Genomic DNA, 25,206 nt, shown 5'->3' on the forward strand with positions numbered 1-25,206 from the left:
TATCCTAATGCGATTACTGACTTATAAGTGAGAATGTTGAAGATTATGTTCAAAAAATTCTTAAATTTTACATTAAATTACAAATCCTATAATAAATAAAGTTTTCGTTTTATGTCATGTTTACTTTCCGTGCCACTGATTATAATCAATTTTATAAAAATTTGCAAAATTAAATTAAGGCAGTAATAGTTTTAGAACTATTTTTTGAGAAAAATATTTCTAAGAATATTCTTACGTTCGTATATATAAAAAAAACAAAGTTATATTTAAATATAATTTTATTAAAAAAAAAAACAAAATAAAAACACGTTTGCCAATTAAGTACATATACAATATTAGTAGTATATACAATATTTAATTATTCTTATTTATCAAATATTGATGTCTTCACCGGTAGTTTCGTGACATATTCCCACGCGATACGTAAATCTTCCTCCTTCATTTCAAATGTTCCAAATAAAAAATTTATATGATCAAACTTTCCTGTAGTTAAGTCACTGACGTTCCAATTATTCCATAAAGAAACCGGTTTTGTATCAATAAAATTGAGTTCAGGATATTTTGCTCCAGCAAGTACAAATAAAAATATATCTTCGATATTAAGATAGGCAGTTTTTTGAGATTGCGTGTATAATTTAAATATAACATCTGGGGAAATTATGGCCCATGCACCACTACAGTAGGGTGGATACTTACTTTCTCCAGGAAAAAAAGAGTCAGGTATTGACCATTTGGAAGAATTACCTCTAAATATAGGTGAATTTAACAACAGATGACATTGAATAAAGTTTGCAACACCATAAGGTGAAATATCATTTGCGAGATAGTTTTTTATTAAAGGCATATTTACAAAAATATCATCATCAGCTTTTAAAATATATTTGGCATTGGGACAATAATACGTAACATACTTCAGCGCCATTACAGATTTATAAGTGAGATTATCATAAGAATCCTGAAAATTACCTTGAACAATATCTTTATATAATACATTTTCATAATTCAGGGATTGTTGAATTTCAGTCTGAATAACAGAACCAATCATAAATAAAGTTTTTACCTTTGCGTCATTTTGACCCCATGTGTCTCTAATTACTTTTCGTCTTTTAAAGTTCTTGGGAGCAGAACTAATTAGGACTAACAAAAATGTTTTACATGTTTCATTACTTATACTAATAAATGTAAAATTAGACAGATTTATTAGCCTCTGGTAGTCATCAGATTCTAAAATTGGAGTTTGTTCGATTTTTGGTTGTTGCTTAATCAAGAGGATTTGCTTTTCTAAATTTGCTAGCGAAGATTCCACTTCTATGTCAAATACTACATTAATTATTTTAGAAGAATAAATGCTTATCGATAATATTAAAAATACCAGTATTAGGACCAAAAAATACTTCCAGCAGCGCGTTCGAGGAGGCATATTCTTGACCTGAAATAAAAATCGTATTAACTATTTTTTTTAAATAAATTATGTATTTTTAATATTTACATACAAGTGTTTTGTAATTGCATGGTGAAAAGTTCAAGGCATCTACGATAGATAATTTTATAAAATAAAAGTATTTATAAAACATAGATCTGGATCTGTTTAGTTGCCAATATACAGATAATTAAACTTTTTCAAAAGACGGTTTTTTATTAATGGTTTAGATACGATATGTCCCTGATGCTGATCTTGACAAAATTTGGAAATGGTAGTTGCGATTAATTCAGCACTAATTAGATATAAAATATTGAATCCCGCAACGACTTGGGATATAATTTAGTTAACATTATTGATGAAAAACTACAGATAGCAACTGATTTTTTTTTGAAAAACTGGAAAAAAATTATAATAATTTATATATTAAATTGTTTTTTATCTTGTTTTATTAAAAAAAAGACAATTTATTGCATATATGTGAATCCCGTGGATAATTTTTTTAAATTATATTTTCGCTATTTGTTGTTATTATAAAAATAGTCATTATCTTTATTAGAAGTATTGTCAAAACTGATACGAAAAAAATAGCTAAACGTCATACTATAATATGTCTAATCCCGGGATATACAATAAAGTGTTTTTTTTTTCTCGAAAACAAAGCGAGATAGGTTTTAGGATAAATTCAACTAATGATATTTTAAGCCTACCGAAAATACTAATCAAAATAATATAACTGAGAGAAAATAACTGAGCTTTCACACGCATGGATGCAATTAATTTTCAGACTGAACTTTACTGATGATTCTTTTAAAATAGTTGAGTAGAAGAAAAAAAGGATGAAAGGTGACCAATAGTGAATTTAACTTAAACATATATAGGTATACAAAAATATTTCAATTCAAAATTGGTCATATTAGTGTAACGTACAAAAAATTGAACGTCTATACACAGTTGTTTCTGGAACACACTATGTTTATTTATTGTATATATTATGGCTGCACATGATATAAAACACAAAGAAGTGTATAACATTAATACAAATTAGTTTTATAAACATACATTTAGGCTAGATACATAGTCAATTGAAGCTGTTTCTATACGAAAGACATCAAAGTCATTGGAACACACTAACGTAGAGATACATATTTATTTCAGGAATATACTACTTTGTAACGCGCATTACCTGCCATTTAAATGTTTTCAAGGTAAACAACAAAACTGTTTAACCCATTAATACCTAGCGTCCCTTATAAGGGACCAGCAAATAAGATACATCGAGCACTTAGAGTTGAAAAGCGTATTTAGCAGACTTGAATCGACGTGTCAGGTGTTTTTGTTTTCTATTTCTCGCGAAATTATTTATGTGTTATTGAAAATGGATCCCTCCATGTACTCTACTAGGGTCAAGGGTAAGTTTTATTTTATGTATGTGTAAATAAAGATTTTCCGCATTGATTACTAATTGAATCTGTATAAATAATGTTCAAAGAAAATAGCAAAGGTCATCGAACCCCTAATTTTGTAACCGCATGTAAGATACGTTACTACATATGTTGTGTCCCTTATAAGGGACGCTAAGCGCTATGTCTCCTTTATTGCAGATTGACCTTAGCTCAACTAATGGACTGTTTAGAGGAGGATGACGATTTGCAGGAATCTAACATCTATATTTTACCTCGAGATGATGGAAATGAGACCGAAGTTGATAGCGACGAATCTGACGATGAGCATGCAGCGAATATGAATCACCTACCTAGCGGAATCGTATCTCAGGAATGTGAAATAGCTTACGTAAATGACTCTGACGATTCTGGCCCTGAAGATTTACTGCCCTTATCGCTCCTTCAGAAAAACCTAAAATTTAATTTTTAATTGTGTTTTATTTATTTATTCATACTTTTGACCATATACAATTATTGATTTGTATAAGTTTGTATATTTGTTTTACTAGTTTTATATTATTTTTGTGAGTTTTGTTTGTTTTTATGATTACTTTAGTTAGCAGCTTTGTCTACAAATTGTAAAATTTTTTGACAATAAAGCCATTGATTGATTGATTGATTGATTGATTGAATAACAATACTAGGCAACAAACAGAGTACGCGTACCAAAAATCAAGATGGCGGGAGCCTGATCCTGATACTGTCCGAGTAAATAATAGTGACCTTGTGATTGTCTGTAGCCCTAGTAAACCCTCACAAGATGCAAAAAATGCAACTACCCCGGTTGATTTTTTTAAATTGTTTTTCAATTAAGAACTTTTGATGTTGATTATTACGGAAAATAATAGGTATGCACGGCAGAAAAATGTAGAACTAAATTTTACTCTGGACGAACTGCATGTAGTACTAGGAGCGTTTCTTTTATCGGGATATGAAAAATATTCAAACAGAAGACTCTATTAGTCGAGTGAAGAAGATATCCCAAAAATATTACAACACAGCATGCGTCGAATTCGATTTGAGACTCTACTAAAGTATATTCACTTTAATGACAATTTAAAATTACCCCAAAAGGACAGGATTTATAAATTGAGACCCTTGATAGATCATCTAAACCTGAATTTTAGAACACACAATAGCTTTGATGAGCATTTATCCATTGACGAGAGCATGGTGCCATATTATGAAAAACATTATGCCAAGCAATACATTCGGGGTAACCCCATAAGATTTGGCTACAAAAATTGGGCTACTTGTTCGAGTAGCGGATACATGTATGGTTTTGAGATTTATACCGGAAAAAAAACAAAACAAAGAAAAAGAAAAGAAATTTGGTTTGGGTGGAGATGTAATACTATCTCTAGAGCAAGTCGAATTACCTTCAGGTAAGGGTTATATATATATATTATATATATATATATATATATATATATATATATATATATATATATATATATATATATATATATATATATATATATATATATATATATATATATATATATAGGGTTTTATGGATAATTACTTTACAGGCATTCCTCCCTTTGACTATTTATCGAAAAACAATTATTGTGCCACAGACACAATAAGAGGGCACAATAAAAGATAATCGTTTAGAGAAATGTCCGGTACAAACTAACAAGGAATGGAATAATCAGCAAAGGGGAAGCTATAAGTATTATCGAAATGACACCAGCATGCTCGTACAATGGAAAGATAATAAAGTTGCTTCTGTTGCATCAAATTTTGAAACCACTGAAGTTACTAACACACTTCGTTGAGACAGGGTCACCCGATCTAAGAAGACCATTCCTCAGCCGAAAATAGTAGCCAACTATAATAAATATATGGGTGGTGTATACAAATTAGATGGTCTTGTTGCGGCTTATAGATCAACATTTCGACAAAGGAAATGGTATTGGCCACTAGTCTTATATTTATTAGATGTATCTGTTGTGAATGCTTGGTTACTTATGCGAAAATTGAAAACAAATCATCCTGACTCTGTTAGTTTATTGGCGTTTCGACGATACATATCGCTAAGTTTTCTGAAAAGTTTTGGTACTAAACCCCTGCAAGGAAAAACCAGAGTGCCTCGACCATTACATACGTACTTTCGACGTATGATTCGATAATATTGGGCATCTGATAGTCTACAATGAAACCGACCGCCGATGTGCCCTATGTGGAAAAAAAGTCAATTCATCTGCGAAAAATGTAACATTGCATTGCATCCTAAAATTTGTTTCAAATTTTACCATGATAACTAAAATATAAAGAAATTATATACAAAATATAATAAACATGTTATCTTACTTTAATTATTTTTTTTTCTTTTGCCCCGCGTCCCTTTAAAGGGACGCCCTAAAACAAAGGCTCTAGTGAATTAAAACTTAAAAAACATTTTTTTTATGTTTATTAGACCCATAGTAAGCTATTTTTTCTAATTATAATTTAAAAATAAAACAAAAACTAACTTTGGGCACTAATGGGTTAAAATCTCATGAAATGCGGTCTCTTTAAAAAACTCATGGATCAATTTGGAAATGCTTAGAAGCTTTTACATTATTTTTGTCGATGAAAACCAAGAATTTCAAGAAAATACTGATAGCCGAAGCAAGTAAATTTACAAACTATAAAAAATATAGACTCCTATCATTTACACTTAGAATATTTAAATGCTAGAATTAGCATTGCGATGAAACTATGGGCCGTTTATTTGCTTGCAACATCCCTGACTCAATGGTACCAAATGTGTAAAAATTGCAAAAAAAACACTTTATAGTATCATAAAAGTTCCTTGATATGATGTTATGGCAGTATTTACTTGTGCAAATATCGTCTTAAGTCGCCTTTTTTCCATGGTGATTCCACAAACGGCCCAAGTTTTTACAATCGTAACAGTTCACAAAAACACTCAAATGAGACCTTTTTCCTTTTTTAACCAAAAACTGAAGAAAAAACACAGAACTTCACAAATGCCGAATGTAAATAGAAGCCGTTTAACAAGATGACAACAGCTTTTGCTTGCAGTGTTGCCATTCCAATTTTGTTAGAAGCGGTTTTTAGGAATAAGAATGTTAATATTTTTTTTGATTTGAAGATGTTATTTTTGCGTTTAAGATAAGCTATATCTATTTCTATTTTTTATTTTTTATTTAAAATCTAACACCAATAAGTTAAATTAGCATTATTATATATGTTATTATAAAGCTGAAAATTTCCTCTTTTGAAAATGTATGTAAACTTGAGAATCGATGAATATGTTTGTAAACAAAATACCCTGAGCACATGTTGAACTCAAAGAAAGTTGTTGTTTTCTAATCTTAGTCTTTCAATGTTTTAAGCATTTATAAGGAAATAATCTAAATTATCTAAATTGGAGCCTAATCGGGCAAGTTTAGTAACTCATCTTCCATTAACCAAGATGAGTTACTCAAAACTAGATCCCTTGGGGAAGAACATTAAACTAGACGTAAGTAAAAACCTAAATAAACTTAGCTAGTTAACTGAAACTAAAAAATTAGAGCAAAACAGTACAAGAACTGTGAGAATTATTAACTTATTTCTATTTTCATAATAAAGAAATGTGGATTTATAGCATTTTATTCTAGTTCAAACGTACATGTATCACTATGATTTATCGGTTAATCCTAGACGGTTTTAGTTTTTCTCTATCTGAAGTATCTTAGTATCAAAGGTTCCTTAATAAATCGACTTTCTTCTTACCCCTCATATTTATCTGGGAAGGGAAAAGTGTCAATAGACAATTATACTTCATTTCTTGTCCAATCCAAATCGTTGAATTCTGATAAATTTTTATTGGTCTAAAAAACTGTTGTCTAAGCTATTTGCACTTAGTCACTTTACCAAAAATATTAGTGTTACAGCCAAGTAAGACAAAAACAACATGGGTTTTTAGAGGACCAGTTGAAGGTTCAGGTTTACAATGACTATTAGGCTTCAGTGAGAGTTGAGTAGAGTCAGTCAAAAAGTGTAGAAAAATTTCTGAAACCATTGAAATTTCTTTGGAAGTAACTCAAAGATATTTTTAAAGATTTATCCTTTTTTATTATTTTTACTGGACCTTATCGCCTGTATTAGCCATTGCAGCTTCCGGATGTACGCAAATGACATAAAGGTATTTCTATTTATTATTTTTGCTGATTATTCACAGACTCTATAGGAAATCCTGAACAGAATTTGCCATTGGTGCAATGTGCAACAGGTTGGAAATTATTGCATCAAAATGATTTTTAATGTTATTTACTAGATGTATGGCACTAGTTAGTATTGATTACACATTAAATGTTATTATCATTATACTATGCTTAAAAATTAGAGATTTTGAAGTGACATTGAATACCAATATCTGTGATACTAACATTGTTTTGAAGAAGGTAGATCGGTGATGTTTGTTCTTTACATAACCCTATTCATGGTTACGTTAAGTCTCCTAAGTTATTATCTTTTTTACTTTTTAATTCTACTGTTCAAAGGGACAGTTGCTGCTCTTTTTGCTGTGCCTATTTTATTTCTATATTATCTAACTTATGGTAAAAATGATGCTTTGTGGTAAGAATATCTGAGTAAAACAAAAGTTTTGACCCGTATTTTTTAATACACCTCTCAAGATTTCTGCAAATGCACCTCTTCATAAACATTCTCAGATGAAACATTCTTTTGATACTTATTAAGGTTGTATTACACAGGTAGGTGGTGAAAAATCAGGCACTACAACCAATTACATGCTTCTGTCTATGATTCTTGCTCTAACGACACGACAGTAACCAGAAAAAAGTGTTTGACATCTACGATCAAGTACCATCTACTTCCCGACTTTTCCTTTCTAATAAACTGAAAATATCAAAACCAAACAAGTTTCTATATATTATAAAAGAATCTGATGTTTAAAAAATAGAAAAGGCATTTTAACAATAATGTCTTAAACGGGACACTCAAATTTAGTCAAAATGACTGATTTAAAAAATATAGTTTAAGGAATTATTCAAGAATGCATTTTTTATCAATATTATTAAGAATATATGATTTTTGCTACTTTTAAAAATTGTAATTAATCAACTTAATGTGTGCTTAGCAACTTGTCCAAAAGCAGTAGTTTTATTCCAATAAATGTACGGTCACTAATAAGCTTTGTAATATATTTATGAATATTAAACAACAAAAAATAATTATACTTTATATTATTTAAAAAAAAAATGTTTCCTAAAAAACATCTCCTAAGTTTACATTTTTGAAATCGGAAATGCTATTTAAAAAAATAGTTATCGATTGAAAATACATTTTGACCACGATTCAGTAATTTATTGTATCTCATCCGCACTTAGATGCCTCCTAGAATATTTTATTTTATGAGCAGTTTATTAGGTTGATTAGGAAGAGCCTTTTTTATATCTTCTACTTAAGGCAAGGCAATTTTGATGAAATTAGCCTCAGTTATTTCAATTGCCATACATTCGCATCTGTATCTGTGTCACTAAATTAGTTATTTTGAGTACTACAGAAAAATCTCATGTATCTATAAGTAATCCAAATACTTCTTATTTTTTGTTTTTAATTCCAGATCATCCATTTTCTTAAAATATGAAATATCTAGCCACAGTAAGTTGCTTTTTTATCTATAGCTAGCACCCTTTATTAAATAATCACTTCTCTGCAATTTAAGACCACTCTAGACGTGAAAGCGCTAGTCTCGAGTTACCTTCTGACCGAATCGATTTAATTATTTATTTGGTTGCTGTTTAGTTTAAGTAAAGATCTAGAAATGAAAATGTATTTTCATATTACATATAATTATATAAACAATTTTTTATATCTACTTTGTATCTTCTTATTGATATTAAAAATTTGATCGTTGATTAAATATTTGGGAAGATACGCAATTCTGTGGTAAAAAGTGTACCCGGTCGACTATCGGATTGCCGTTCAGTTTCGTGCACCGTGTGGTGCTGCCGCGAAGCGTCAAATCAAACTTTCAAAATACTTACTTACTTTCAAAATTTAACCCCCATTAGCCTTAAGATTAACGAAGATGACAACAGAAACATGCGAGATATTAAATTACAAATTATTAAGTATTTAACAAAAAATACATAAATTGTAGTTCATTAGTTAGTCTGATTCAAAACAAGAAATGCTTTTAACTTATAGTTAAACTTTAAAACTGTTAACCTTACAAACTCTATTGGCAACTGGTTCAAAAGAGAAATTAATGTAAAAGAAAAAAACTTTTGAAAAAATTAATTTTTAAATTTAGGAAGATTTTAGAAGTATTTATGCCTGGTATTAACACTGTAAAGTATTAATCTTTTAACAAAAATAATGTCTAATTGCGTATTTCCAGTTATTAAGTTGCTAATCTGATGCAGAAAGGCACCCGGATGAAGTCTCCAGCGGTTTTTGAGATATGTGGTCGCACCCATTTAAAACAAATATAAGTTTATAACATGCATTTCGCATTACTTGAACTTTAAACTATAAAAGGTAAAGGACGCAAAATCGAGCCCTGTAGAACTGTGAATAAAATATTTAGCTTTTTTAAACAATTACCTTTATATAAAATACTTTGAGCTTTTTGAGAAAGGTACAATGTAACTAATTCCAAAGGAGGTAAATCAAATTTAAGTTTAGAAATCAGTAACTAACTTGTTCGTTAGTACTCCTTGGGCTGGAACTTGCTAATACTCCTCCCCTTTATAATATTCACTTCGTACATTTATTGCTGCAGACAGGTGAAGCGAATAGTTCGTATCGCTGTGGCAAATATAATTTGTTTAATTACATTGAGGTGAGCAGGAATGAAAATGCCTATTATACTCTAATAGGAACCTAAATAATCTTTTTTCTTACATTTTTCTCATTATTAATCCAAATAAATAAAAATTATAAAAGTTTGTGGCGTTAACTTTACAGTGTTACTATTTTGCCAAGAGTTTGCAGACGGTAGCTCAGAATTATTGGAGACTTGGGATTGTTCGAAGGTTCACTTATGACTGGCTATTAAAAAATATAATCTTGATTATAACTATTAAATAAGAGGGCGCCACTTGGTTTTTTTTTTTTTTTTTTTTAAATGAAAGAAAACTAAGAAAAACACTTGGTATATAGGTTTCAATTAACAATTAAATGACCCTGGATAAAGTAGATTTAAAGAGGCAAAAAAAAAATCTTAACAATACAACCAAATTATATTTACATCAAAGATAAGTATACAGTATACCGCTCATGTTCTAATCTGTTAAATGTTAATAATTTATTATAAATTAAAATATGAATAATGTTGATGTTATTAAAATAAGTTTGACAAAAGTAACATTTAAATTATGATTTAGCCATTAGGTAGATTTCAGTACTTGAAAAATAAATTGCAATTATTAAAGTTTTTAGTATATATTTGTATTACGCAGGGGAAAGTTCATGAACCTTTTTACCTAAGGCATATCAGCCTTAACCGACTTATATCTACTTAACTACCAAAAAAGGTACTGAAAAATACTGAACAAAAAATAACTAAAATTATAGATAAGAAATTGACATATTAAATTATGACGTTGATTAAATATTTGTAACAATAAATTGATTTTAAAGATATATTAATAAAAATGTAAATAAGTAAGACAAATCTATGGTTAGTAATATTTAAATAAATGGAATAGACTGGTCTGTATATTCCTCCAAGAAATGAACGGCTGGCCTTCAAAATCGAGGCTGTGAAAGTATGCCATTTGTAGCTTAGCTATCTGGACTGGAAATCTCTAATACTAGCTCTAACTCTGGCTCCAGCTCCACAGCTTACAGCAATTTCCCGGGGAATCCTGCAGCCATCAACAATTGAAGAAGAATAAAGAGGAAAACGGAAAAGTAAAACGGAAAAGTAAAACCCTAAAACAACGGTTGCCATTGTATTCACTGTCGATAAAAAAATGAATGGCGTTCAAAATGTGACACACTCACCTTGCTAAGTTTCATTATCTATCCATTAAAATCTTGGGCATCCTACACCAGAATTATGGAATAAACAGTTCCCTAAAGGAACAAAATTAAGGACTATAAATTATAAGCCATATTGGCCACTTCCTGCTTCACAAATTTCGAAAATAAAAAACTGGCCTTTTACGTGCTCTTCTACCTGCGACACGGGAACAAGTCCTCGAAAAATGGATGCAGTAGAGACTAAATAAGTTACGACCCCACCCTTCGCCTGAGCTGTCAATGTCAATCCAATCAGAGAAAACATTAATTAAGACCAACCAGAAGAGTGACGGACCGTCAACAGAAAGCATGAATAATAAAACCAGGAGAGTGATGCGTTACAGTAGTAATGTGTCATTGACAGTGTGAATTTAAAGAAATATCGATAAAAGAAGTTGACTGAAATTATTAATATAATTATTGAAATTAATGAAATATCAATGGAGCGTTAGTGAACATAAGAAATAGAAAAATAAAACGCTACAAGTTAAGAATGATTTTAGGTTCAAATATTTAATTTTTCTTCTTCAAATTTATGATAACGTCAGCGGGATACTAGATACTTACGCATTTTTGACCGCTCTGTATAATAATCGGAGACCTTGCCAAGTGTCTGACCTTTCGGGCTATTATTTTAATAAAGAAATTTTAGATCTCCGATCTTGGAAGCCTTTTATAACCCGGTAATTATTTTGAAAAAGCAGGGACCTTGAACGAAAATATTTTTTAATTTAAAATATAATTTAATTTTTCCCGTTACTTTGTGTTTTTTAATTAACTTGAATATATACGTGTTTTAAGTTTGTCCATATATAGTTTCAAAATATCATATATGTTACTTTTTTACACTTTGAATAAAATTAACGGTAAAAATTGTATGTGTAAAAGTTGATGGTCGTAACTTATTTTTGGACCACCCTGTATACATAAAATTATAGTAAGAAAACTTGCAGTTAAAAATAAAAATTGACGTGTCCGAGCGTTTTTTTTTTAACATACCCCTGAATTTTAAATGAATTTATTCCGGGCTTTTGGCTCTCACTGTATAGTGGGTATTTATTAATGTCATGTAAATATTTTAGGGGTTTACTTGTCTAAATAGGAGAAAATTTCAAATATATTGTACGCTGTTTTAGTTATAAAGCGTGGCGCAGTTCAAAAAATGTTCTCGGTTTGTGCAGTTTCCCTTTTATTATCCATTTAATAAAGTATTATATAACTTGATGGCAGTATGAAAAGTAATTAACTGAACAGTTGAAATATATAGATGTTGATTAAACTTTTTATTGAATTAGGAAAACATTATTCTTTCAGAACTTTCTTTTGAAGTACCTTGTGTGAATTCCATCGTGAAACACGCTGAACTCTTTGATTTTGTTATTTACCTTTCTGATCCCTTGCGCTACTTTCATATCTGTCACCGTTCAATTTATTGGCGATTGATGGAAATTAAGCGTGGTGAGGTAATTTAATAATAATTATGAAAATAAAAATATTAGTCTGGGTTAGGCAATTATTAATTGTGTGTATTATCAAACAAACAATTTTTTGCCCGATGTTTGCGAAGTTGCTTTGAACTGGTTATAGCTGCATCACATTAGCAGCTTAAATGAAAAAAAAAATTGTTCATATAGATGGCCAACTGATTTATAAAAAAAGTCAAAAGGCTGCTAGGAGTTTAGTTTTTTTAGTTAATATTAGTGTTAAAGTCACCAAAGGCTTTACGGTCATCATACCTGACTGGAAAATATAAAAATATATAGGGCATTGCTGTAAAAAAAGATTTGCATACACGCTAAGGGATGCAAGACTAACTCAGGAGTTAGTGCTGGTATCAATTAAGTGTATATGGGCAGACTACCTATGAAAAAATAAGTGTTTATAGGATATTTTTGACTTGAAATTACCCAAGAAGGCTCTTCGGAAAGCAAAAAAAATTCATTCGAAAATTGGATCACTTTTCTTTTTTACTTTTTAAAACAAATTATCAAAGTCAAACAAATATTGTTTTGAAAAAATATTTTATTGAATGTTTTTTGGAAGAGTCAAAGGAATGCCGAAGTTGAAAACATCTCAGGCTATTTAAAGTGTTCAAATACTGCAAGTTTTGATGAAGTCTCCAATCTGCTTAAAAAATTTAGATTTATTTTATGTGATGTCTTAGGGTTAATTATAATTTTGTGTTTGGAGAAAGCAATTTATCCTGATAAATTAAAAATAGCTTAGGTGATGCCTCCATTTAAGAAAGCGATTATAAGTTTATTGCATAGTGTTGCTAGAGTGTTTGAGTTGCATATAAAAATTCTCAATTTTCTTATATTAAAAAGTATTTACACCAAGCTTAGCATGGTTTTGCTTTCGCTAAAAGTACAGAAACAGATGTATGATAATTACAAAATTAGATTGTGGCGGGAGTTGGTTGAAAACATATTCTGGGCATATATACTTTTTCCCTGCTTTTGAATTTGTAGATCATGGCATTTTACTTCATAAATTTTTTAGGTATAGTGTTAGAGAATCATCTTTGATATTGTTGACATCCAATTTTTAGAACATAAGTCAGATTGTTACAATTAATAATGAGAGTAGTAAATCTTGCCTAATAATTCAGGGAGTGCCTCAGGGCTCTATCCTAGATCCTTTTATTTTTTTGGTGTATGCTTATGACCTGGTTTCATTTATAAAAGCATTGCAGCTAACCTAAAAGTCATATCTTATACAGATGATACACATATCTTGATTGAAGGTAATAACCTTGATGTAGTTGTAGTATTGACTGAAAGAGTGTATATTAGAATAATTTTATGGTCTGAAAAACAAGTTATTTCTTAATCAGGATAAAACTCGTTTTTTACGAAGTAGGCAGGTAGTCGGTTCTGCTATTTTGTTTAAAGATACATAGAGGGAGTTACATATATCAAGCAGCTCTAAAGTATTGGGCATTCCGCATTACTTTTAGTCATAACCTACAATAGAATTTTCAAGTAGATGGTTTTTGCAATAAATTAAAAATTAGTTGCTATGCATTAAAATTTTTTTCACAGCATTGTGTAAAACAGCTCTTTTAACGTTATTTTATGCCAATTTTCATTCCTTTATGCTATTTAGAGATTCATACGGGACGCACTTTCAGTAAAGTGAAATCCTTACATTGATTGGAGTTTACATTCTTGAAATAAATATTTATATAATAAAAATAAACCAAGTTTCCAAGCAAATAGATATGTTTAGGTATACAGTGGTGCTTTCATTTCAAAACAATCCACCCTTAATAACTTTCTTAAAAAAAAAAAAAAAAAAAAAAAAAAACACGTCATATTAGATATACAGGGGGACGTTTAATTATGCATTTACTAAAGTTCTGTCAATCACCTCCTCACTTCCAGCTAACCTCACTTTAATATGTCAAATGGGAACCCCCATCGTGTGATACATCATAGTAAGCAGCGTAAAATTCTCTATTCAACGGTACCAAAAAAAATGAAATCGGTAAATGTGTAAGCAAATAGTTAGCGAAAATGTCTAGAAATAATGAATATTTTATTTACGCCAAACTTTGGTATTTTAAATGAATACTTTTAGTGTGGTACCTACATCATTTTAAAATTCTTACATTTTTTATAATAGATCATCAAAAAAAAATACAAGCAATTTAGAAGTTAAAATGTGTGGTAACAAACAGTACATTTAGTTCAAGCAAATTATTTATTTTTTTAAGTAAAGAATGTGTACCGTTATTTGCGAGAAAAAAGAGTGTTTCAAATTTTTTGCAAAAATCTTTGCAATCTTAATATAACTTTCTATGTGTATTTATTTCACTTATATTTTTTGCAAAACCTACCTAATAGGTACAAAAAAACACTGCAATACCTTACATTTTTAAGGCGTTTAAAAAGCAGGCGATTTATTATTGTTAAAACTGTCGCTTTGTCGCGTGCAATTTTTCAATTTTAGTTAAAACAGTGAGTTAATAAAATGGTGTATACGCTAGCCGAAAGAATAGAAATAATTTTCCTTTATGGAGCTCAAGATCGGTGTGCTCGCAGAACCGCGAGAGCATTTAATGAAAGGTATCAAGATAAAAACGTGATCCACAAAATACATATTAGAATTGATACGAAAATATGAAGAGACGGGATTGATTGGCAATAAGAAAAAATATGAAAATAGAGTTGTCGATGAAGCATGCCAAGTTGAAGTACTAGAGCAATTTGCTATGGATCCAACTTTGTCTATACCAAAGGCCGCAAAACTAACAAATATTTCCACTGGTTCCGTACATAAAGTTAAAAAAAAAAAAAAAGTTCTTTCATTAAAAAATTCATATTCTTCATGAACTCGGAGAAGATGATTTTGATAGGAGAATCCAACTTTGTGAAGTGATGTACCAGCGAATTGACGACGATTTATTGAAGAACATTGGCTTCAGTGACGAATCGACCTTTTTTTTAAATGACCTGGTGAACAGACATATCTGTAGATACTGGGATAATAAAAATCCGCATGTTTTTCGGGAAGGCCATACCCAATATCCCCAAAAAATTAATATTTGGACAGGAATTTATGGGAATGAAATAATCGGGCCAATTTTTTTGGAAGAAAATTTGACTGGCGAAATTTATTTAAACCTTTTATAAAATGCAATATACCCTTCCATCATCCAATCAAGTAGATCAACATGGTGCTATATTATTGAATGAAAATAATATACATTTTCAGCAGGATGGAGCTCCCGCGCACTACACTTTGGTAGTTCGAGAGTGGCTAGATGAAAATTTTCAAGAAAAGTGGATTGGCAGATGTGGTGCAATCGAATGGCCTGCGCGGTCTCCGGACCTAACCCCACTAGACTTTTTTCTTTGGGGCTACTTAAAAAGCAAAGTTTATAAAACCCCACCTGAGAGTATTGAGAATTTAAAAAATAGAATATTTCAAGAATGCAGAGAAGTTAGCGGGCAGACCCTTGCCAATGTTCGTAAGAAGTTTGAAAATAGGCTTTTTTGTTATCTTGCTAATAATGGCGCGCATTTTGAATATTTAATAAAATAAATTTGTTAAATTAATAAAATTTGTTTTTCTACCCTACCGATTTAAACTTTAATTGCTTCTTGGTCAATCGATTTTATTTTTTTTTACAACCATTGATAGCATAATGAATGCCCCTTAAAATAATGTATCACACCATGGGGTAGCCGTTTGACATACCAAAGTTTGGCGTAAATAAAATATTCATTATTTCTAGACATTTTCGCTAACTATTTGCTTACACATTTACCGATTTCATTTTTTTTGGTACCGTTGAATAGAGAATTTTACGCTCCTTACTATGATGTAAGCAATTATGATGTGCACGATGGGGGTTTCCATTTGACATATTAAAGTGAGGTTAGCTGGAGGTGTGGAGGTAATTGAGAGAACTTCAGTAAATGCATAATTAAACGTCCCCCTGTATATCTAATTTTACGTGTTTTTTTTTTGGTCGAGAAAAGCTGCTAATATCTCAATGAGTTTTTAACTAAAATTTCCAGCTGCAAATGTTTATATTGGTGGGTAATTTTTTTGAAGAACTAAAGATAAGTAGTTGTATTTGTAAATTGGAACTTTAAATAATTTATAAGTATGTAACATATAAGTATACAGTGCTGTAGTTTCAGAACGAACCACCCTTAATAATTTCTTAAAACTAACACGTTAGTTTAGATATGCAGAAGGACGTTTTATTTTATGGTCGACAAATTTCTGTCACCCTTTCTATCACAATTTCTATCGCCTCCTTACTTCACTTTAATATGTCAAATGAGTTTTAGTTAGTTAGGAGATCGTATGGCCTTTAGAATGATGTATTACACTTAGGGTGGCATAGTGATAGTGATAATGTAATAATGATAGTTTTACAATTGCGGAACTGTCAGATATGCATTTTATCTTTGGCCAAGGTAATGGAAATGGTCGGCCACCTCGAAGATTGTATGCTAAGTTGTATCCAGGACGTAGAGTACCCCATCACACAATATTTGCTTGTCTTCACACCAACGTTTCTCTTTTGGAAGGAGAATCAAGGACTGAAAGAAGGTAATAGGCAACTACATGCAAGATTGGAAAGAACGGAACAAAAGCTAAAAAAGTTTAATTTGGTTATATATGGTTTACTAGACCAATCTAGCGAACTTTAGAATATCCAGTGCTTCTTGGACCTGATAAATAATAGAGGAAAGATTGATTGTCGTTTTGCAAAACTCCAAAATATATATCGATTGTGTCTTGCACATGAGGAACAATATCACCCTCTATTGGTCAAGCTCGCAAAGTATCATGTAAAATTAGATATATTGAAGAACGCCAAACACCTTAAAGGCACCAATATTTTCTTGGCAAACAACGGAAGAATACCTCAATCAAAAATTATTAAGAGGAAACCATAAATTAGTAAAGGAAAACCATTTAAAAGCGCATATTAATAAACAGGTCTAATATGTTAATTGAAAAGCATTCTCATGTGCAGAAATAAAAGAAAAAGGTATTTCTAAACTACTCCGGGAGATCAAAACAGTACCAATACGGCACGAAATAAACGAGTTATTTCAAGAGCTAACTCTCAAAAGAACCTTGAAGATAATTCTCCTGAAGAAAATCATACTCCAAATCACGAGGCTAATCTATTCAAATATCCGCCTGTTCTTAAAAATCGAAGAAGAAAACCCACTGTACTCGAAACAGAGCAGCCCGATAAAAGAATAACCACTCGTTGCAATACAAATAAACTCTCGGCTTAAGGCCTGATATAATAGTTAGATAGGTTAGTAAGTAGTATACTTTTAAAATTTCCGTAAAAAATATATATAAAGAACAACACACTTTTTTATAATATGTTATAGCTTAAATTTCTTGTTATAAACTCTCATATAAATATTTAAATTTGACCTGACCTAATATTTGTAATATAAACTGGCATTGAGTTATAAATTGGTAATTATTGTATCTGAAAACACGTGGCACTCAATCTGCAGAAATGAATTAATTAAGAGTAATAATATTGTGTCGTCAAATAGTATGTATACATACAGATCGTGTTATCGTGAGCTACGTATTACCCAAAATAATGGCAACACCGCTTGATTGCGGCTTGCAGGCGGCGGAATTTTTCGTTTTTATTTTTTGTACCGGGAGTCAGCAGACCTCACTTTGCTGTGTTACTGCACGTTGCATTAATAATTTTTGAGCGTAATTTTCGTGTTTTTTTTTACTATGGCTGTTTATACCCCTTCCGAAAGAGTTCAACTAGTTAAATGGTTTTATGGAGGTAATTCGGCAGACAATTGTCTGTGTAGAGATTTGTTTTCAATGACATTTCAGAATAGACCGATTCCTTGTGCAAAAACGGTTTAAATGTAGTTACAAATTTTGAGACATCTTTTTGTTTTCAAGATTGTAAAAAATACCACACAAAACGTCAAGAACCACCTGTTGAGTGGTCCAGGATATAGAACGGCGGAAAGAAATGGTTTGCAGTATCCTAGAACTTGATTCGACTCTTGGAGAGGAACTGGGAATGAGCAATAAAACTGTTGCTCGTATCTGGAGAAAATATGTACCCATACTTTTTACCCAATTTTTCAAGTATTCAAAAACTTAGGAAATATTTCCTGAAGACCAGTAGCGAAGAATGGAATTTTGTGAAACCATGATGGAAAAGGCAAATGGAAACGAATATTTTTTAAAAAATATTTTGTTTTCTGATGAATCTTCTTTTTTATACATGGCAAACACAATCCTTCCATTGTTTGTTATTGGTCTCAGGAAAACAAGCACAGAAGTTTTCAGTTTCGTACCCAGTATCCTCAGAAATTGAATGTTTGGGCAGGTATTTTGGGCGACAATGTTATAGGGCCATTTTTTATTGATGGCACTTTAAACGCCCAGAAGTACCTTGAGTTGCTGCAAAACCAAGTTCTTCCTGCCATTCAAATCCTACCTGATGTAGACCTGGGATCGGTTTATTTTCAGCAAGATGGCTGTCTTGCTCATAACGCGGCTAGGGTAAAAGATTTTTTAACAAATACTTTTCCTAACCGCCTTATTAGTGGGACTGGCGATATTAAATGGTCTCCTAGATCTCCAGATTTGTCTTCAAATGACTTTATTTGTGGGGTTACCTTAAGCAGACCATTTACAAGCATGAATTTAGTAGGCCAACAAATTTAGAGGAGTTGCGAAATAAAATTGTCAAAGGTGCCAATTCCATTTTCCCTGAAACTATTTTGGAGGTGCGAAATAGCTTTTACGAAAGGTTAAGTTTTTGTTTAGCGAAAGAGGGCGGTTTATTTGAGCCTTTTATTTAAAAAATGATATGTTGTTAAGTTTATTTATTAGAGTTTTATTTCTGATTTTTTATTATATTTTTATCAGGGTTGATATTTTATTTTTTATTAGAATAACGCAATAATTTCTATGCGGGTTTTACACATTGTCATGTCTGTAAACCCGCATTAGAATAAATATTTTAAAAATGCCTGGATTTTCGCGTAATATTTTGGGACATTTTGTCGTCAAACGACGCAGCTTCCACGAAAGTCAGATTTTTACTAATCCCGTCAGTGTTGCCACGCTCGACCCTAACGAATTCGGTAAAAGGCTTCGTAAAAAATCGGTAGTTTTCGGTAGATTTTATAAATGCAATTGAGAACGTATTATATTATATTAGGCAGTGTTGTCGTTTCTCTACTTGGAAAAATCACAGAAGTTCACATAAAAAAATATGGGTTTTTTAGTTTTTGTAAGCAAACTCCATGTTTTAATATATAATTTATTATGGTTAGGTTTAAGTTGTTCCTAATGTTAAGTCATCTTTAAATAGGTAGGGTGCAAGTGGCCATATTAATCTTATTTAAATCAAGAATTAAGCTGGGTATATTAAAAAAATCAACTTTTTATTAGCTGGTTTATTAGACTGTACAAATTAAAGTTACATTTATTTTTTAATTCATTAAATGAGTAAGTAAAGAACACATAGATACCATAAGTGAAATAATCCTATACAAAATTGATAGAAAAAAATAAGCTTTTAATTTAATCCTCGTAGCAGTTTTTTCCTTTCAAATTGAAATCTGTCATTTTTGAAATAAGGTTATTTTTAATAGGAATACATCTTTGTCAATAAATTGTTTGGTATATAGCAGACCAGAAATCGTTTTTGTTTCGAGGCGATTCCTCTACCTCTCTTACTTTAAACGTTGTCTCTGTTTAAAGTAAAAAATCGGTAGAAAACTATGGTAATTCGGTATATCGTAAAGTAAGAGGCTAAATCGGTAGATCTACCGAAAAATCGGTAGAGGTGGCAACACTGAATCCCGTCCTCGGACCGGCCCGGGCGGTGCTCTGTCGCAGGCACACGCGCGACGTTGCAAAATTTCGCCTCTATGCGGTTTCCTATAAGTAACGAACGAAAACACGATCTGTATGGTTGTTTTCTTATAGCGGTTATTAAATTTATATATTTGTTTTTTCTGTTCTTTTATTACAAAAAAAATAAGAATAATGCAATTCCCCATTTGTCGTTATTAATTTGTAACTTTTTATTTGTTTAATATTGTTATTCATGGCCTACTATTAAATTATGCAGTTAATTTAGAAAATTGTTAATGATTTGCGTATTTTTGAAAATAAGTCGATATATTTTAGAAAAGGTAAAAAAAGGCCAATGATTTACCTATTAATATATAGGGTATTCCGTTTAAAAAAAAACATAAGTTTGAGTTATAACTCAAAAGCTATTAATAAAAAAATATATATATCTACACCATTAGATTCCATGGAAGAAAATCTATATGAATGAGTTTTTACTTTTACAAAAACTTTAAAAGAGACGGAGATACGAGGGAGGTCTAAAAATACAAAAGTTTTAAAAATTATGTGTATCATTAATACCTATTATCACATATATATAATCACATAATTCTTGGGACGCTTTAAAATCAAAGGAACAGATAGATTTATAGACGATTAGATTAGATCTTAAAAATATATTTGGCTGGTTCACCAGTTATTCATTGACAGTGAACTATGATAAGAACTAAATATGTGCCCTTTTCATCCTATACTCAACATTTACCAGTCTATAGTATAATAACAGTATTAAATAATGACAAATATATAAATATATTATCCACTGACCATTTCAAATATCTAGGAATAACTTTAGATAACTTTTTTTGACTTTAATTAATCTATCATATTGAACACTTGATCCAGTCTCTTATTAATTATGGAAATATTGGTTGGGGTGATTGTTCGAAAACAATGCTGCATAAATTAGAAATGATTTAAAAGAGAATTCGAAAAACTATTTTTGATAAGCCATTATAATATTGTACCTTCCTACTATATAAATAATCATAAATCTGTGATTCACGTCAAATTACGTATGCTAAAAAAACGCTCTAATGGGTTTTCAAAAATAAGAATACATACGAGATAATTGACCATGCACATCAGACGAGCTAGCTAGATACAACTTAATCATAAGAGACCGAGCATATAAGGCTATCGGACAGAAACATTTAAGATATATTGGACCCAGACTTTAATATTCTGCCAAGACATATCAGATAAATTAAGTGTCTAAATAATTTTAAAAAATCTCTTAATAAATGATGATTCAAAAAGCAGAGAGAAAATTCATTTGGAAATAGACTGACTTATCAAAAAAAAGAATACATAAAGTAATAAAAAAATTGTTGGCATTTTAATTTACTTTATGTCTTTTTTTTGTGTTTTTAATGAGTTTTGTACTGGATTTTAAGCGTTAAAATTTTTTAAATTTTAAACAAGGGATCTAAAATTATTATTGTTATTATTAATATTAATATAATTATTAATAAATAGATCGATAGTGACGTTTGACTTAATAAAATAGTCAATGAAAGTTTATTATTAGTTAAAATAATAATGAAATCATTGCAACGAAAATTCTTTACCAAGCATCCTTAATAAATAAAGAAGCTCCACAGAGCCTAATCTATCTCATATCCTGGATATTTAAGATGAAATTTGAGGCATTTCAATATAGATTACCGATATTTATATCGAAATATCGATTACTATCGATAAAAACAATATACTATCAATATGCATAATAATAAATGATAAATTTTTTGTATATATTAGTAAGTATTATATTTACAAAGTAGGAGACAAATTTAATCCTTAAAGATATAGGGCAGAATATAGTCGGCAACATAAAAGTTGAAATTATATATTATTTATTTATTTACTTGGGTTTTAAGATAAATCTGCGATAGATTTTTATATACTGTAATTTTAAGAGTAATCGGTATTATCAATTAAATTTTGCCAGAATATATTTTTCCATTTCATTTTTAGACAAATGTTACAACAACTGAGTTTGTAGGTTTAACTATATCATATAAAAATTCTAATTTGGGTATTTATTGTTTTTTAAGATTTATACAAAAATGTATATTATATAATAACTGCTGAACCTATAATTATTTATAATTTATGATAAATAAATATTTACCTAATATTATAACATTTACAGAAGAAATATTAATCAACAGTCACCGAGACACACGTCTCAAGCTTAATAACAACAATCTGTTTCCCAGTTTTTAATACACGAGGCTTCACTACAATAATAAAGCACTGATAAGAAAATGATAATTAATATTATCGCAGATTAGCAATCAGATTCAAAATGCGTTCATTACTCATTAGGAGTATCGTATTAATTTTATTTACAAATTAGACTTACGTCAGGTTTATGGAACTTCATAGTCATAACTTATAACTTTTTTGAGGGTAATTTTTTTATCTGTTTTGCCATTTTATGTTATTAAGATTTGTTAAGACATTTGTTGTGTAAAATCAAAAAGATAAATCCAAATTTAAAATTAGACGTATATCATCGGTCACAAAGAAAAAGTAATAAAATTGGAATCAGCTGTTATCACTGTCCCCTTTTTAAAATCGTTAGATGATTTTCCCTTTTTGATAATTTAGTACAAGAGTGGAAATTTGTCAACCATATAGGTTACCATTATGATTACGCATTATGAGCTATGAAAACAACAGTGTATAAACAAATTCTATTAAACAAAACTCTATAACATTTACATTAAAACTATATAAATAATTTTCCGGTTTTTTTTAATTTTATTATACAACAAGTCATTTTTAGGTAAATATTAACTTCAAAACTAGTAAAAATATTCGGAACGGTTTACTTAAATATAGATATAGCATGACAAAAATAAGGTGACCAATGATATAATATTATTATATACCAGATGAACAACAGGTCTGTGTCAAAACTGCCTAGTTAATTACGAAAAATTACGAAATCTAAACACTAAACCAAAAATTAATTTTTCAGATCTATCTAACGTTAAGCCTCGTTTATTATTAGCATTGCTGCACAACGTATAAAGTTAAACATAAAATTAATTATAACAATATATCTATATTCTAATTGTGGTCTGATCTCAAAAATGTTTTGTTTTATGTATACGATCTAATTTTATTGTTTTTTTAAAGGGTAGCACTTTAAAATTATTAAAATCCACATTAAAAACATTACATTATGCACATTAAAATCCTTAAAAGTAATAAATATTACTAAAAATAACATACATAGGATGTTCATGTAATTGAATATTAAAACAACATAATAAATATATAAAAAATATATTTTAACTACGGACTTTTTTACATCAATATTTAGCCTTCCTATTTACTATTTGATTTTATTTAATTGGAACCATTTTTTTAATTTCATGGTTTGTCAAGCGGGACAACTTTCTAACAAATATTACTTCACCCCCTTTTACCCATTGTCCCCCAGGGCTATCCCCTTAAAAATTTTAAATGCCAAGGGGTATCGAGTAATAGCGTGTTTAAAAGGTCTTTCGAAGTCTTTTATTTTGATGTTTGTTGATTTTTTTAAATCGGTCGATTCGTTTTCGAGAAAATTACAAAAATATTTGTTTATCTTAATTTGTTCAGATAGAAAACAAAAACATGAAAATATCAGTTTTTGATTCAATAAGAGTTTAAAATGTTGCCCGTTTTTGGCCAAATAATGATATAGGCGATGTTCAAATTTCTGACGAACATTTTCAAAAACATGTTGTGGGATATTATGGCAGCTGTCGATGATGTGTTGACGAAGTTCATCCAAACTTTCAGGTTAAGAAGTAAACACAATAGATTTCAAATGAAAAAAGTCTAACGGCGTTATATCAGACCATTCTATAGGCCCCCTTCGCCCTATCCATTTATCTGGAAACTCTTCGTCTAGCCATTGCCGAACGGGAAGAACATAGTGAGGAGGAGCGCCGTCTTGCTGGAAATATATCTCAGCCTCATCAAGTACAGGGTTTCCATCATCATCGATTTGGTTTTCAATGGATTCAGTGATAAGCGGATTGATGGTGTTTTCCAACATAATTCAAATAAATGTCTCCATTTAAATTTCCATTAATAAATAATGGCCCAATCACTTTATTTCCTAAAATGCCTGCCCATGCATTAATTTTTTAAAGGTACTGGGTATGCCCTTCTACAAATGCATGAGAATTTTCATTGCTCCAATATCTACAGTTATGCTTATTAACAAATCCATTTAGACAAAGTGTGCATTCATGGCTGAAGCAGATATTCTTTACATGAATAGTAATATCATTAATCGCTTCAGTCATTTTTTCACAAAACTCAACTCGCCTATCGAAATCGGATGAAATTCATGAAGTTTGGTAACTGTGTGAACAGAGACTAATAAAATACCAGTGGCAGTAACAATTTTGCGTAATGAAGTATTAGGATTTATTCCAAGATGACCTAAAACTTCAACTTGAGCGGCTTCATCCAAAATTTGCCGATGATCACGTTTTTTATTTGCAACAGATCCAGTTTCAGTAAACTTAGTAAAGAGGTTCGAAACATACCTATGCGAAGTTATCTACTCCGAATGTCTGGCGTTAAACGTGACGGCAGTTTGCCGAGCACATTGATTTTTAGCACCATAAATTAGAATAATTTCCACTCTTTCGGCTAGTATGTACACCATTTTGGAAGTAAAATCTTCAATTCAGCAAATAAATGTTCACTATTCCAAGACTGTCAGAAATGTAACTGACGGCAAAATAAATTCTTTATTTTCCTTAGCAACTTTAAATAACTAAGCAGGTATAATAATAAATACAGTTTGCCCAGGATATCTGTGTTGATGAAAAGAATGGGGAAAAAAATTCAGGTTTTTTCCACGTCTAATCTTCGGAATTGCTGTTTATGTTGGTAGTTTCCGTTTTAAATTATAAACGAATTGTAAATTTG

The 25,206-nt window shown here is 30.3% G+C and overlaps 1 protein-coding gene across 4 annotated transcripts; it reads right to left on the minus strand.

Annotated features, from left to right (window-relative positions):
• Window positions 1-260: 260 nt before the first annotated feature.
• Window positions 261-22,498, minus strand: LOC126735362 (beta-1,3-galactosyltransferase 1-like). Of its 4 annotated transcripts, none has more exons than XM_050439330.1 (3): window positions 22,394-22,480; window positions 3,177-3,277; window positions 261-1,429 (listed from the first exon to the last, which is right to left on the minus strand). In XM_050439330.1, exon 3 carries the CDS (start codon window positions 1,418-1,420, stop codon window positions 365-367), a length of 1,056 nt encoding a protein of 351 aa, XP_050295287.1. In that variant the 5' UTR covers window positions 1,421-1,429; window positions 3,177-3,277; window positions 22,394-22,480; the 3' UTR covers window positions 261-364. The 4 variants fall into 4 exon arrangements, with proteins under 4 accessions (XP_050295287.1, XP_050295286.1, XP_050295285.1 ...); XM_050439329.1 differs by having other exon boundaries at window positions 3,099-3,277; XM_050439328.1 differs by lacking the exon at window positions 3,177-3,277 and having other exon boundaries at window positions 22,394-22,498.
• Window positions 22,499-25,206: the final 2,708 nt, after the last annotated feature.

This window comes from Anthonomus grandis, chromosome 4 (genome assembly GCF_022605725.1).
Source record: "Anthonomus grandis grandis chromosome 4, icAntGran1.3, whole genome shotgun sequence".
Lineage (NCBI taxonomy): Eukaryota > Metazoa > Arthropoda > Insecta > Coleoptera > Curculionidae > Anthonomus > Anthonomus grandis.